The sequence below is a fragment of the Saccopteryx bilineata genome, chromosome 2 (genome assembly GCF_036850765.1).
Source record: "Saccopteryx bilineata isolate mSacBil1 chromosome 2, mSacBil1_pri_phased_curated, whole genome shotgun sequence".
Lineage (NCBI taxonomy): Eukaryota > Metazoa > Chordata > Mammalia > Chiroptera > Emballonuridae > Saccopteryx > Saccopteryx bilineata.
This window is the reverse complement of record NC_089491.1, coordinates 210,621,992-210,634,906: the sequence shown is the minus strand read 5'-3', so window position 1 is coordinate 210,634,906 and position 12,915 is coordinate 210,621,992. Positions and strand designations below refer to the sequence as shown.

The window sequence follows — 12,915 nt, the reverse complement described above, 5'->3', positions numbered from 1 at the left end:
GCCACTTCTGTGGGAAGGTATGAACAGTAATAAATTTCAGTAAATTTCAACTGTTAGCACAGAAGCAGCTACCCACTACCCTACCCCATGTTGCTCCTATTCTCACTGTTGAATGCCCTCCTCTTCCAGTTGAAATTTCCAAGAAATAGAAGGAGTTGGTGCCAAAATAAGACCTTAGGTTGGCACCTCAGACTAATCCTTGGCATAGATATAGCCTGCAACAATCAAAATAACAACAAAAAACAAAAGTAAATGGAAAAACAACAAAAAATATTTAATGCTAAGGAAAAGAGAGCATCTAATCTCCTGCTTTACTACATTAATAAATTTAAATGTCTAGCTGTCAATATAAAGCCACACACAATGCATATAAACAGGAAAGCAGGAGCATTCAAATGAAAACTTATATCAGAAGAAATGTTCCTGAAAAGATCTGATAGAAAGTACACTAGACAAACACTTTGAAACATTTTTAAATATACTCAAAGAATGAAAAGATGTCAATAATCAAGAGAACAATGTATGACTTACATGAAAATGTTTATAAAGAGACAGAAAACCTACGAAAAGAAACAGAAAATACACTGTAGATCTTAATGGTCATTAAAATATAAAATTCATTAGGTAGTTTTGAGTGAGAAGAAGAAAGTGTCAGTAAACTGGAACATAGGACAATAGAAATTCTTGAATCTGAAGAACAGGAAAAAAAGCTAAAGAAATGTCCATCAGATTAAGGGAACTGCGGGACATAATTAAGCAAACCAAAAGTCGTATTAGGAGAGTACCAGAGAAAAAAGGAGCAGAGAGACTATTTGAAGAAATAAGAGCTACAAACTTCAGCAATAAAAATAAACATCTAGGTAACTCATGAATTCCAAGTAAAATGAAGTCAAACAGGTCTACACCAAAACACATTTTAATCAAACTTTTAAAAGATCAAACAAGGAGAGATGAATAACAATGAATGAAAATTGGACACAGGAAAAGCAAAACTAAAGAGAAAATTAATACTTACAAATGCTTACATTAAAAAATAAGATAGATCTCAAGTCAACATTCTAACTTTCCAGGTACCCTGAATAGCAAAACAATGTAAAAACAAAACAAAACAAAACACACACACACACACACACAAAAGCAAGCTAGAATATACTATAAAGCTACAGTAATCAAAATTATAATTGGTTCTATTTAGATCAATAGAATAGAATAGAGAGCCCAGAAATAATAGGAGCACATATAGTCCAATAATTTTTAACATAGTTGCCAAAATCATTCGAAAGAGAAAGAAAAGTCAACAAATAGTGCTGTGAAACTGGATTTCCACATGCAAAAGAATAAAGTGAGACCTTTACCTAATAACATATGCAAAAATTAGCTCAAAATTGATCAAAGACCTAAACATAAGTCTTAAAGCACATATTCTTAAAAAGAAACTTAGAATCAAAGCTTTAGGACCTTACATTTTGCAGAGCTTTCTGGGATATGATGCAAAAGTCACCAGTAACTAAATAAAAAAAAATTAGAATTCACAAAAATATTGTGCATCAAAAGATCAACAAAGTATAATGTCTTTTTCCTCACAGAATGAGAGAAAATATTTACAAATATGTATGATAAAGAATTAACATCCAGAATATATAAAGAACTTCTAAAACTCAACAACACAATAACAAACAACCCTATTCAAAAATGGGCAAAGAACTTGAAATACCTTTCTCCAAAGAAGATATATAAATGACCAATGTGCACATGAAAAGACACTCTACATCTCTAAATATTAGGGTAAAGCATATTAAAACTACATTGAGATATCACTTCACACCTATGAGAATAGCTACTATCACAAAATAGAAAAATAACAAGCGTTGGTTATGATGGCAAGAAATTGGAGCTCTTGTAAATTATTGGAGGGACTGTATAATAATACAGCCTCTGTGGCAGACAGTATGGTGGATCCTCAAAAAATTAAAAACAGAATTGCAGTATGATATAGCAGTTCCTTTTCTGAGCATAAACACACAGTAAATAAGTACCCATTCATTTATCTCAGGTGATGTAGAAGAGTCAAATGTTCATTCAATGTGATACTCAGCTGTGCAGTCAAGATAGAGAGATGTGACTCATGCCTTAGTACTTATATTATGAGGTCAGAGAATAAAAATATTAGTAAAACCCAAAACTATGATTACAAAGGAATATAAAAAGATTTTACCAAAAATAATAAAATGAATTCTCACAAAAAAGCCTAAATTCATATTGGGTCATAAAGACTGGATAAAAAATAACTGAATGAGTTACAAATACTCAAACATGAACATAAGAAAGTAGAATGAATGGTTGGCACAGAGAGTGAACTTGCTCTGTTGTGTCAAGTGCTTATTTAAAAGAATGTTAGGAGATGGGGAGGAAAGAAAGGCTAGGGTATTAAGACACATGAGGCACACATATTTATACAAACACATAATACATACACATATAGTGTGGGGCAAAAGTAGGTTTACAGTTGTTGGTATGGAAAATAATACAAAAACTGACTCTGTATTTTGCATAGTCAAAATTGTGAACATATTTTCCCCAATCTGTATATATGCATATATACTCTTACTATAGTTAATCAGTTATTAAATGCAATTATCTGAATAATAATTTATGTCATTTGATTAAAGAAATGGAAATATTTTCCAGTTTGCATGTAAGTACCCTAGTGGCTGATCTTTCAAACATCCTGGAATATCTTAATCCTAAATTAGATATCACTGTTATGTGCAATGGATTTTTTTTTTGTTATGTCCAACACATTATTGGTTTAAAATGTTAATCAGATTCTGTTAGAAAAAGAAGGAACACATGAGATAGCAACAGTAAGAAAACACAAAGCCATTATCTCCATGTCCACACCTGATGTAAAAGAGATGCAAACCAGAGTCATGCCAGTCCCTGAAAGCATTGTTGACAAGGCCAGTCCTTGGTGTTCAACCTTCCTACAGGATGATACTTTTGAAGAAGGCTTTAGAACATTCCCCATGAAAGAATCCCAAACCATGTCATGTATAAAGGGAAAGCTCTATATTTCTCCTTGAACTCTGAAACTATTTATATACTACCATAAAAAATTATGTAGATAGTAATGAAACTTGATAATTAACAATGAATTAATGTTTAATATAGTGAAAGGTGTTGAGCATGATTTCAAAAATTTTAGGGGTATAATATATATTTAATAGGTCTTCAAAATTCCTTATCAGTTAAATTCACTACCCAAATAGCTATGATGTCAGCCCACAGTGCTTCTTCACTAAAATCAAGAGAATTTATAATATATATCCTACCAAATATCATATTTACACTGCATATGAAAGTGTCCAGGAGAGTGTCTGTTTGAGCAGTGAAATGGGCTCTATTTTTTTTAAGTTTCTTGGAACAATGAATATTTTCATCTTGTGAATTAAGTTCCTATAAAACACTCATGAAATATTCATGCTTCTTTTCTCACTACCCACAAAACATCTTTCGTATATAAATTAATTTCATTTCAATATACCATATGTTTCTTGATTTAAAAAGTATGGATGTATAGAAAATCTCATTACTTTTATTAAAATTTTTTTTAAAATATTTGTATAGAATCTTTCTTTTATCATTATTGCAGAGACCAGGCTGAGTGTAGAATTATGCATGAATTTGTCTCTTCATCTTGAAAAATGCAAGGAGGCTTCCAGCAGACAAGTAATTTTACTTAGGATTTATTTCAGTCAATTTTCTCTTAGCTTAGTTCCCCATATGCTTTGATCTACACAGTTTAAATTCATTAAGATTTAAATTACATATAAATTTCTAATTTAGCTCTGTTTATTTTTACAGGCACAGTAAAAACAGTTCAAAATATTCTTGTTTTGAATTTTAGCATACAGAACTCTTTCCACTTCATGCAAATTAGAATAAATTTCCTTTCACAGAAAATATGGAATTAGTGTGGATTACTTTTTTTCCTCTTCCTCTGACATTCACTAGATTTTATTGCACTTGTGTTTAACATAGGTTGATGATTTTTACATCAATTTCTTTTTTATTATGTGAAATATAGTGATTTATAAATGATAAAAAGTTTTCCTCAGGCATTTATTCTTAAAACAGTATAATCACAGAAAGTTATTCTTGTAGATAATTTTAAGAAGGCATTGGAACTAGTTCTGATTTTAACATTGAAAGCAGTTTAGAGCTAACTTTAAATATGATTATTTTTAGTTATTTCTAAAAGTGCAATATAATAATATGATGGAGAGAATTCCAGTTTCACCAGAGCACCTTTAATAGCATAAATTAAAAAAATATTGGAATAAAAAGCATAATGTGAAATATTATAATAACTTTCAGCTACTGAGAAACTACAGAAAACTACAGATGCTCCCTTAAAACAAACTGCAATAGGGGGGGTTATGTCTCATTGATTATTTAAGACTAAAAAAAAATCACTATTAGAACCATTTCATCATAATTTATAGCCAAAGAGGCATGTTGAAAACCCATATATGTTTGCATTTCTTAGTTTTTTGTTTTCTGCTTTTTTAGTGAGGGGACAGGAGGCAGAGACAGAGTCCCGCATGCACCTCAACCAGGATCCACTGGCAAACCCACTTAAGGGCTCTTTCTGCCCATCTGGGGTGTTACTCCATTGCTCAGCAACCAAGCTCTTCTTAGCACCTGAGGTGGAGGTCATGGAGCCACCCTTGGTGCCCAGAACCAACTCACTCCAACTGAGCCATGGCAGGAGGAGAGGAAGAGAGAAAGAGGGGGATAGGGGGAGGACGGAGAAGCAGATGGGTGCTTCTCCTGTGTGTCCTGACTGGGAATCAAACCCATGACATCCACATGCCAGATCGATGCTCTACGACTGAGCCAACTGACCAGGGCCTATGTTAGCATTTCAAACATGTAATAACTACCATAGGTTTTTTCATTGAACCACATAAATCTCTACACATTATCTATTTAAAAATTCCTGCTAATATAGCATAAAACAAAAGAAACTACATGGTAATATGTGTTAATACATGGTAATAAACACAAAGATAACAGGAAAATAAGGAAATTCCTTTTTATAATTGAAATTAACCATTGTAGGTGTGGTTGGGGAAAGACCTAAAAGTATGATCATGTCATCTGTCTGTAGAAACATCTTTTTAGGTACATTTCCAAAAAAATAAAATATATGTTTTATAACTTACATAATATTATTAACCAACACTAACTCAAACAATTTTAAACAATCATACCAAAAATAAAATAAAATAATGAAAGTTTATAAAGTAACATAAAATATACCAATCATTTATTTTATTATTTTTAATGGTACTATAACACAAACATAGAAATTTTTGAATTTAGAAAATTGTCATTGTCAATATTGTAATTATCAATATATTAACAAATCAATTTTATTTAATATGACTATGCTTTAAAAATTTTAAAAGACAAAATATAAAAATATAATATTACATCAAAAATAATGTTTATATTCAAAGATGAGATGCCAAGGGGAGGTATACTGATTAGACCTATAGAACAGATAAAAATGTAAGGTATTTTAAGAAGATGGGAATAAAAAATGTGAATGACCATTACACATTTGAATAATTATAATCTCATATCCTCTTCTCAAATTTAAGAGAAGACATAATCTTCTCTCTCATCTCTATACAAGATGAAGGTCTATTATATAGAAAAATTAGTCTAAAGAAGCACTAGACTCTGAAATTCTAATGTGACGAAGTGTGTGCAGTTGATATATGGGAAGAAAGAAGTGAGAACTATCTGATACAGGCAGCTTTTGCATGCAGCCCTGGTAGCCAGCTATGTTGATAATAATTGAAGAACCTCAAAAAAAGCTCTACAAATAGCGGACATTTCACTGTCCTTTACTATGGGGATGTTAGAAATGTATGTGATCACAGTGCTTTCAAAGCCCTACTATTCCAAACAGAATCTAGTGCTATTTTTCTCTCACTTTTGAATATATACATCCAGACGAAGATCCCCAAATACTTGAAGAAAGTTTCTTATGTGAATAATAAAGAATAAAACAAATAACAACAACTATAAATAAGTCTAGAAAAAAAAATCAGTGAAAAAAACAACTCTGAAAACAGGTCTCATTATAATGACCAGAGATAATATTATACAGCATAGATGAAATAAGAAATGACAGAGAATGAAGGATTAAGAAATTTTAATTTAATCTAAAATATAATAAACAGAAAATATAACACAAATATTAAAAAAAATAAATCAGAGCAAAAATATAAAAATATGTAGAAAAATGAGAAAAAGTACTTGAACACTGGAAGTTAATCAAGAAAAACCAACATTTGATTAAGAAATTCTAATACAAAACAATGAGGAAATTTACAAAAAGCAGCTAATTTTTTTCTATGATCTTACTCTTAAAGGTCATTAAAGTCCAGTTTTGAAAGTTAAACTATTCTCCAATGCAAATAATATAAAAGACCCATTATAAGCCATATCAAAGCCTGGTGTGCCTAAAAAAAAAAAATGTGGCCTGACCAGGCGGTGGTGCAGTGGATAGAGTGTTGGACTGGGATGCAGACAAGTTCAAAACTCGGAGGTTGCCGGCTTGAGTGTGGGCTCATCCTGCTTGAGCATGGGCTAACCAGCTTGAGCGTGGAATTATAGACATGACCCCATGGTCGCTGGCTTGAGCCCAAATGTCACTGGCTTAAAGAAGCCCAGAGGTCACCGGCTTGAGCCCAAGGACAATGACTTGAGCAACAGGTTACTCGCTCTGCTGTAGCCCCCAAGTCAAGGCACTTTTGAGAAAGCAATCAATGAACCACTAAGGAACTGCAATGAAGAATTGATGCTTCTCATCTCTCCCTTCCTGTCTGTCTGTCCCTTTCTATACCTCTCTCTGTCTCTATCTCTCTCTCTCAAAAAAAAAAATAGTGTGTGGGTGTGGGTGGGTTCTAGGAAGGATGGGTGAGCATTGTGAAAAACTAGAAAACAGACGTGACTAAGTTCTCTAACAGTGGTGTTGGTAGGAAAACTTTTCATTATTGATGTGTAGCCCTGGTCTAAGTCTATATAAAAAATAGCAGGAGTGCAGTTTGGAAGATTCATCATTCCAAGAGGACTGCGGATGTCATTGAGTTCTGGGCACCTCTTTAAGGACAAAGAAAGGTACTAGGTAGTCACATCGCTGTAGTTGTGCCAAAATGTTTCTCAGTAGTTGAGCTATCAATCTTCACTTTCTTTTGATTTAAGCTTCTACTCAAAATTAGTTTGCTGACCTATCAGGCACAGGTGTACATTTTATAAATCCAAAACAATCTTGGAAAAAAGTATTTACTGAATGCTAATTCTCCACAAAACTAAAAATGGCCTTCTCTATCTCAAAAATTGATATTTACTTTATATTTTAATTAAAATCAAATATTTAGTAAAATAGAAACCCAGATGTGGAAAGTTTGAATTATATAGAATGTTATTATATAACCTTAATAAAGCATGTCCAAAAACTTAATTTAGTGTTTATAAACTTGATAATATAATGTAAAAATTAACATCTATAAATTAACATATACATACAGTTATTTCCAACAAAGCTGCACTGAAAAGTTTAATGGAGCCAATGAAAGGACTGAAAAAAATCTATGTAACTGTACAGCTATTTTCAAATTGTAGTCAGTTATTCCATTCTTCCATAACTAAAAACTGTAAAAACTTGAAAAATAAATTTTTAAATAAAAGTTAAATTTAGAAAATGCTATTTTCTTCAAATAAAAATTCTTTATTTTCAGGAACAAAGAGAAATTCTACTATATCCTCAGATCCAAATAAAGAAGAAAGTCTAATAATTTTGATTGAGATTGAAAAGACTCTTTTTTTTTTTTTTTCTGAAGCTGGAAACGGGGAGAGACAGTCAGACAGACTCCCGCATGCGTCCGACCGGGATCCACCCGGCACGCCCACCAGGGGCAACGCTCTGCCCACCAGGGGGCGATGCTCTGCCCCTCCAGGGCGTTGCTCTGCCGCGACCAGAGCCACTCTAGCGCCTGGGGCAGAGGCCAAGGAGCCATCCTCAGCGCCCGGGCCATCTTTGCTCCAATGGAGCCTTGGCTGCGGGAGGGGAAGAGAGAGACAGAGAGGAAGGAGGGGGTGGGGGTGGAGAAGCAAATGGGCGCTTCTCCTATGTGCCCTGGCCGGAATCGAACCTGGGTCCCCCGCACGCCAGGCCAACGCTCTACTGCTGAGCCAACCGGCCAGGGCCGAAAAGACTCTTATGTGTAATTCTAACTGGCTAAACCTTTCACAAGTCAAATAGCTTATGCTATTTGGGAGGATTGCTTATATGCTCTATTAAGAACTTGATATTTTAAAATATTTTAAAATTAAAAATATTTTAATTTTTCATTTTTATTTTGAAGGCTAAAAATGAGTAGTTGTTTTGCAAGATTATTATTTTCTCTTCATTTGTGTCCAATGGGGTGTCTAGAATACACTTTCAAAGTGTTAAATGACATGGCAATAAATGTGTCATGTGTCCCAACCAAAGTCTTGCTACACCTGTGATCCACATTTTTCACTCAAAATTAAAAGGTAGAATGACTCACATTCTATTTTTGAGTAGTACAAGTTGTTGATAATTAAAACTTCAAAATTTCTAGGTTTTGAAAATTAATTTGTGTCACATAAGTTGCTGGAATAATCAGTAAGGTGTCAGCTAAAACTTAAAGAAGAATATATTAATACTCCCAGGTGTCAAATGTACCCTAAACCTAGGGCCAGGTGCAGAGGGGGCAGGTGAAATACATAGGGAATTAATTAATAAGTTATTTAGAATTAGAATCTACTAACAGGAAAAATTTTATGCTAAAATTTTCTTGCTAAATAAATTGCAATCAAGAAAGAGCTGATATATATAGGTGATATCAGCAAATTAGAAGTAGGTTCATGAATAGTATATAATAAATTAGGTAATTAAATAAAAGTAACTGAACATCAACTAAACTCATGTTAATTAGACTAAATAAATATAGCCACCTTGAGTACAAAAAAAAAAACCGTACTGGTTGAAATGTTTATGACAATATGCACCTGTCTTTTCATAGAGTAAACATAAATCTATCTTCTAACAAATGCCTTAACAGTAATGAGTATAATTATATTTACAAAAATCTTTTAAACTTTAGGATGGATGATTAGCACAAACTATAATATAATGGCAAAAAGAAAGATTTCTTCTCTATTCAAATATGTACGTGTGCTTTAAAATATCTCTTCAGATTTTCAATATTAGGGTCATCTACATAGCCAAAACTAAGTCTTCTAAGCATATGTACAAATTGTACAGGCCATTTTCAAAAATCTTTTTAAATGCACATATTATCCCGCTGAAAAGGAAGGTAAACTCCGAAACACCAGAAATAAAGTGGATGGGAACCCCTGACACTAGAGGAGAGCCATGCAGTTGTGTTTCCATCAATTATCACAGTCCTGTTGAAAACATCACGGCTACTCAAACAACCCAGAGCTTTTGCCAAGATCTCTGATAAAAAGGATTGGGGTTAATTGTCCTCTCTAGTGAAAGACAATGCAAGACAGAGATTTGAGGCTGGGGAACCTTCAAGGAGCTAGAAACTCAAAGGTTTTGGAAGGAAGTAACAGTGTGAACTAGAAACAGAAAGAGAGAGAGGAGAGAGAGGGAAAAAAAGAGAGAGGAAAAGAAACTACTAGCAACTAACATTTGCCTGGCTTTCACTCCACTTGCATTACAGGGGACAGGTACATGGAGGTCTGTCCCATAGACATCACAGGTGGAAGGGACAGCCCAAAGAGAAGAACTACACGACACCAGGAAAAGTTATTTGATTTCATTTCTCTTCCCAAGTGAAGATACAGTTCATGGCACCTCCCAACACTCAACTCCCTAGGATAAGGTCCAGCTGTCATGCGGTCAAAGAAAATATAAGTACTGAATTGGATTTTATACATTTTAATTTGTGCAGGACACAAATGAATCTATTTCTACTTGAGATGACTAGAAATCTATGGAGTGTACCAAAGATGTTTATAACCAAAGGGGGCATTGAAAAAGAATGGGTTGCTTTTTATAAATCATGTCTGTACTACAGTGAATTGAGATAATGCAATATTTTGTTTATATGACTATGATCTAATTTAAGGTACACATTAACATATCTGTAAAAGAAGAATAAACCATGGAAACAGAAAATAAATTTTCAATGGAGTTATTTTCCTCATATAAAATCAAGGATATTAAAGCAATAGGACTTTGAATATTTTGGTTTCATCAGTAAGATTGAAGCTTTCATAATCTCAGGGCATTAACTATATATCATTCAGCTACTTACCTTATTAATATTCAAGACTCACTGGAAAGTTTCTTATGCATGTTTGACTTCCTACATAATATATATATATATATATATATATATATATATATATATATATATATATACAGAGAAAGAATATACCTATCAAATATATTCTGAATGTCTAATTTCTGGGACAGTAACTTTTACTGTAAATTAACTAATGTCCTTTGTTATTATACAGGAGCCTTATAGGCATGAAAATATGCTTCTGAGAGATGGATACATGGGGTATAAAGTCAGGTTTTAAAACTTTATCGAGTTGGCCAGCTCAAGTCCACTGTAAATTTTACATAGTGTTGCAACTTTACAAAAAGTCTGTGGGTCTAGTGACCTTCTCTGCTATGTTGGAGGGGGTGGGTGTGATAGTGCTCTTTTGTCAAGTGCAATTTCCATAATTCTAAGATTTCACATTACTTTTCCTCATGGTTGTACTCAAGTACCCACTTTGAGAGTTCTTCAGTATCATAAATAATTCATTTTCTCTTTGTCTTCCAAATTCTACCCTCTCTTACTATGTTTCTTTAAAAAAATAAATATTATTCCTGTTTCTAAGATAATGATATCTTTCATTAGAGTCCTTAAACTCACCCATTTTTTCTATTTTTAGTACTATCTTTACACATCTTCTCTCCTGAACTAAATAGCACGTGAACAAAGAACACATCCAAAATCTCTCATCAGTAAAGAAATTGTAAGAGCTGATCTGTCTAGGGCATGATTTGAAGCATGGGGTAAGTAATTAATGACTGATTGATAATATTTCTGACATTTATATGTAAAATCTATATTTACTCTTAGGGAAAGCTAAACGAACAGGTGCCAACACAGGTGAGACTAGAATGATTTTATATGTTCTGTCTCCATTGTCTAGTAGAATAATTCTTCATAGGAAGGCTCATGCCTCTTACAGAACCCTTATACCACATGTGCAAGGGTTAAGGCATGGCCAGTAGAGGAAGACACTATAAAGTAATAATTTCCATATTATATCATGCTATTTTTTGGAGCTAATGTAGTACTATGACCCAAACAACAAAACCCAAATCTGATAATTTATTATTATTTTCTAGTTTAGTTTCTTCTTAAGGCGCCAAAACCCCACCCTCCAAATCCCCCCCCCCCAAACAAAACAAAACAAAACTCACACTTTCACAACAGGAAATGCCACATAAGTAAAATGTAAAGTTATAAATTGTTGTAACTTGTCTGAGTTAGCTAATTCTATTACCCAAAATGCCATGACTGGTAGTAAAATTAGAGCTTAAAATTTTTAAAAAAATAAATTTTAGTAGGCAGACAAATTTTTATAAATGACTTTATAAATACATATATAAGGCATTTTATACTATGACTATCATACCTAATGAAAAGAATATTATTAATAAATGAAAACAACACACATTTCAGAATATTCAGTCAGCAAATCTCACATGTCAGCAATTGTTTTTCCACCACCAAAATTTTTAATTCTTTTTCCTCCCAGAACTGAACTTTGGTGCTTTTGCTATACTCTTCCATCCTTACTAAAGATGCAAATTTTCCCAGTCTTTATTAAAGTTTTCTCAAAAGGGACAGGACAGTGGAAAATGTTATCCCATTTCTACTATATTAAATGGGAAAAAAAAGAAATTAAAATCTGATAACACATATATTTAAGATCAGCTTGAATTAATCTACACATTTTGAATCATTCACTCACTTTGAACTCCATGGGAGCGTACTATTTTCCAGGTTTCTGATTCCACTTCTTTGACATCCACTTGATAGTGATGAATAGGCACACCTCCATGGGAATCCGGCTTGTTGAAAGAAATCTTGGCTGTGGTCTGTGACAACTCTATAATCTTCACCCCATAGGGACTGGATGGTACATCTATGAAGAAACAATTGCAAAGAAAGTATAGCCTAGGTAATACTGGTAGGTATTATTAAGACTTATGGTATTCTGAGAATTAGAAATAAAAGAAGGTTGCTGCCTATACACTTAACCTATGTGAATTATAAATCTTGCATAAATTGCTGACTGATCTGTTTAAATTGCAAGAAAGTATACACTAATCAATTTTTACTATCATAGCTAATAAACAGGAATGCATTCAATATCAAATTTCATTTATTGAAGGAATAATTTTACTTCTCCATTTTCTATACAATACAAATATTTTATTTGCATTCAAAGAAAACAAGCTTATGAGAAAGAATGTAGAAAAATGAGAGTATAATTAAAACATAATAAGAAATAATTTTTTGAATCATTGGTATAAGTAATTATGTCTTGTGAAAATGTAAGCTTTGTTTTTTTCATTAAAATTATATTAATTTGGGGACAAGAGTTAAGTGTAGAGAAAATGTCATTATGAACTAAATAAAACTGCAAACTGTTTTAATTTCATTTAGGTATTATTTAATTAAAATAAACCTTTAGTTCAGATATTTGAGTTTTAATTCCTGTATTTAAAAAACAACTATAAAATCATTCTTTGACTGTTTTTGTTATCAG

General features: G+C 32.7%; 1 protein-coding gene across 2 annotated transcripts in view; it reads right to left on the bottom strand.

Moving 5' to 3' along the window:
* The window catches only part of NCAM2 (neural cell adhesion molecule 2), a 577,130-nt gene that overhangs the window by 72,968 nt on the left and 491,247 nt on the right, over positions 1-12,915 (bottom strand). For both annotated transcript variants that reach the window (XM_066259097.1, XM_066259098.1), the window contains exon 12: positions 12,115-12,288. In XM_066259097.1, the coding sequence (XP_066115194.1) occupies positions 12,115-12,288 (174 nt within the window). The remainder of the gene's footprint in view (positions 1-12,114; positions 12,289-12,915) is intronic.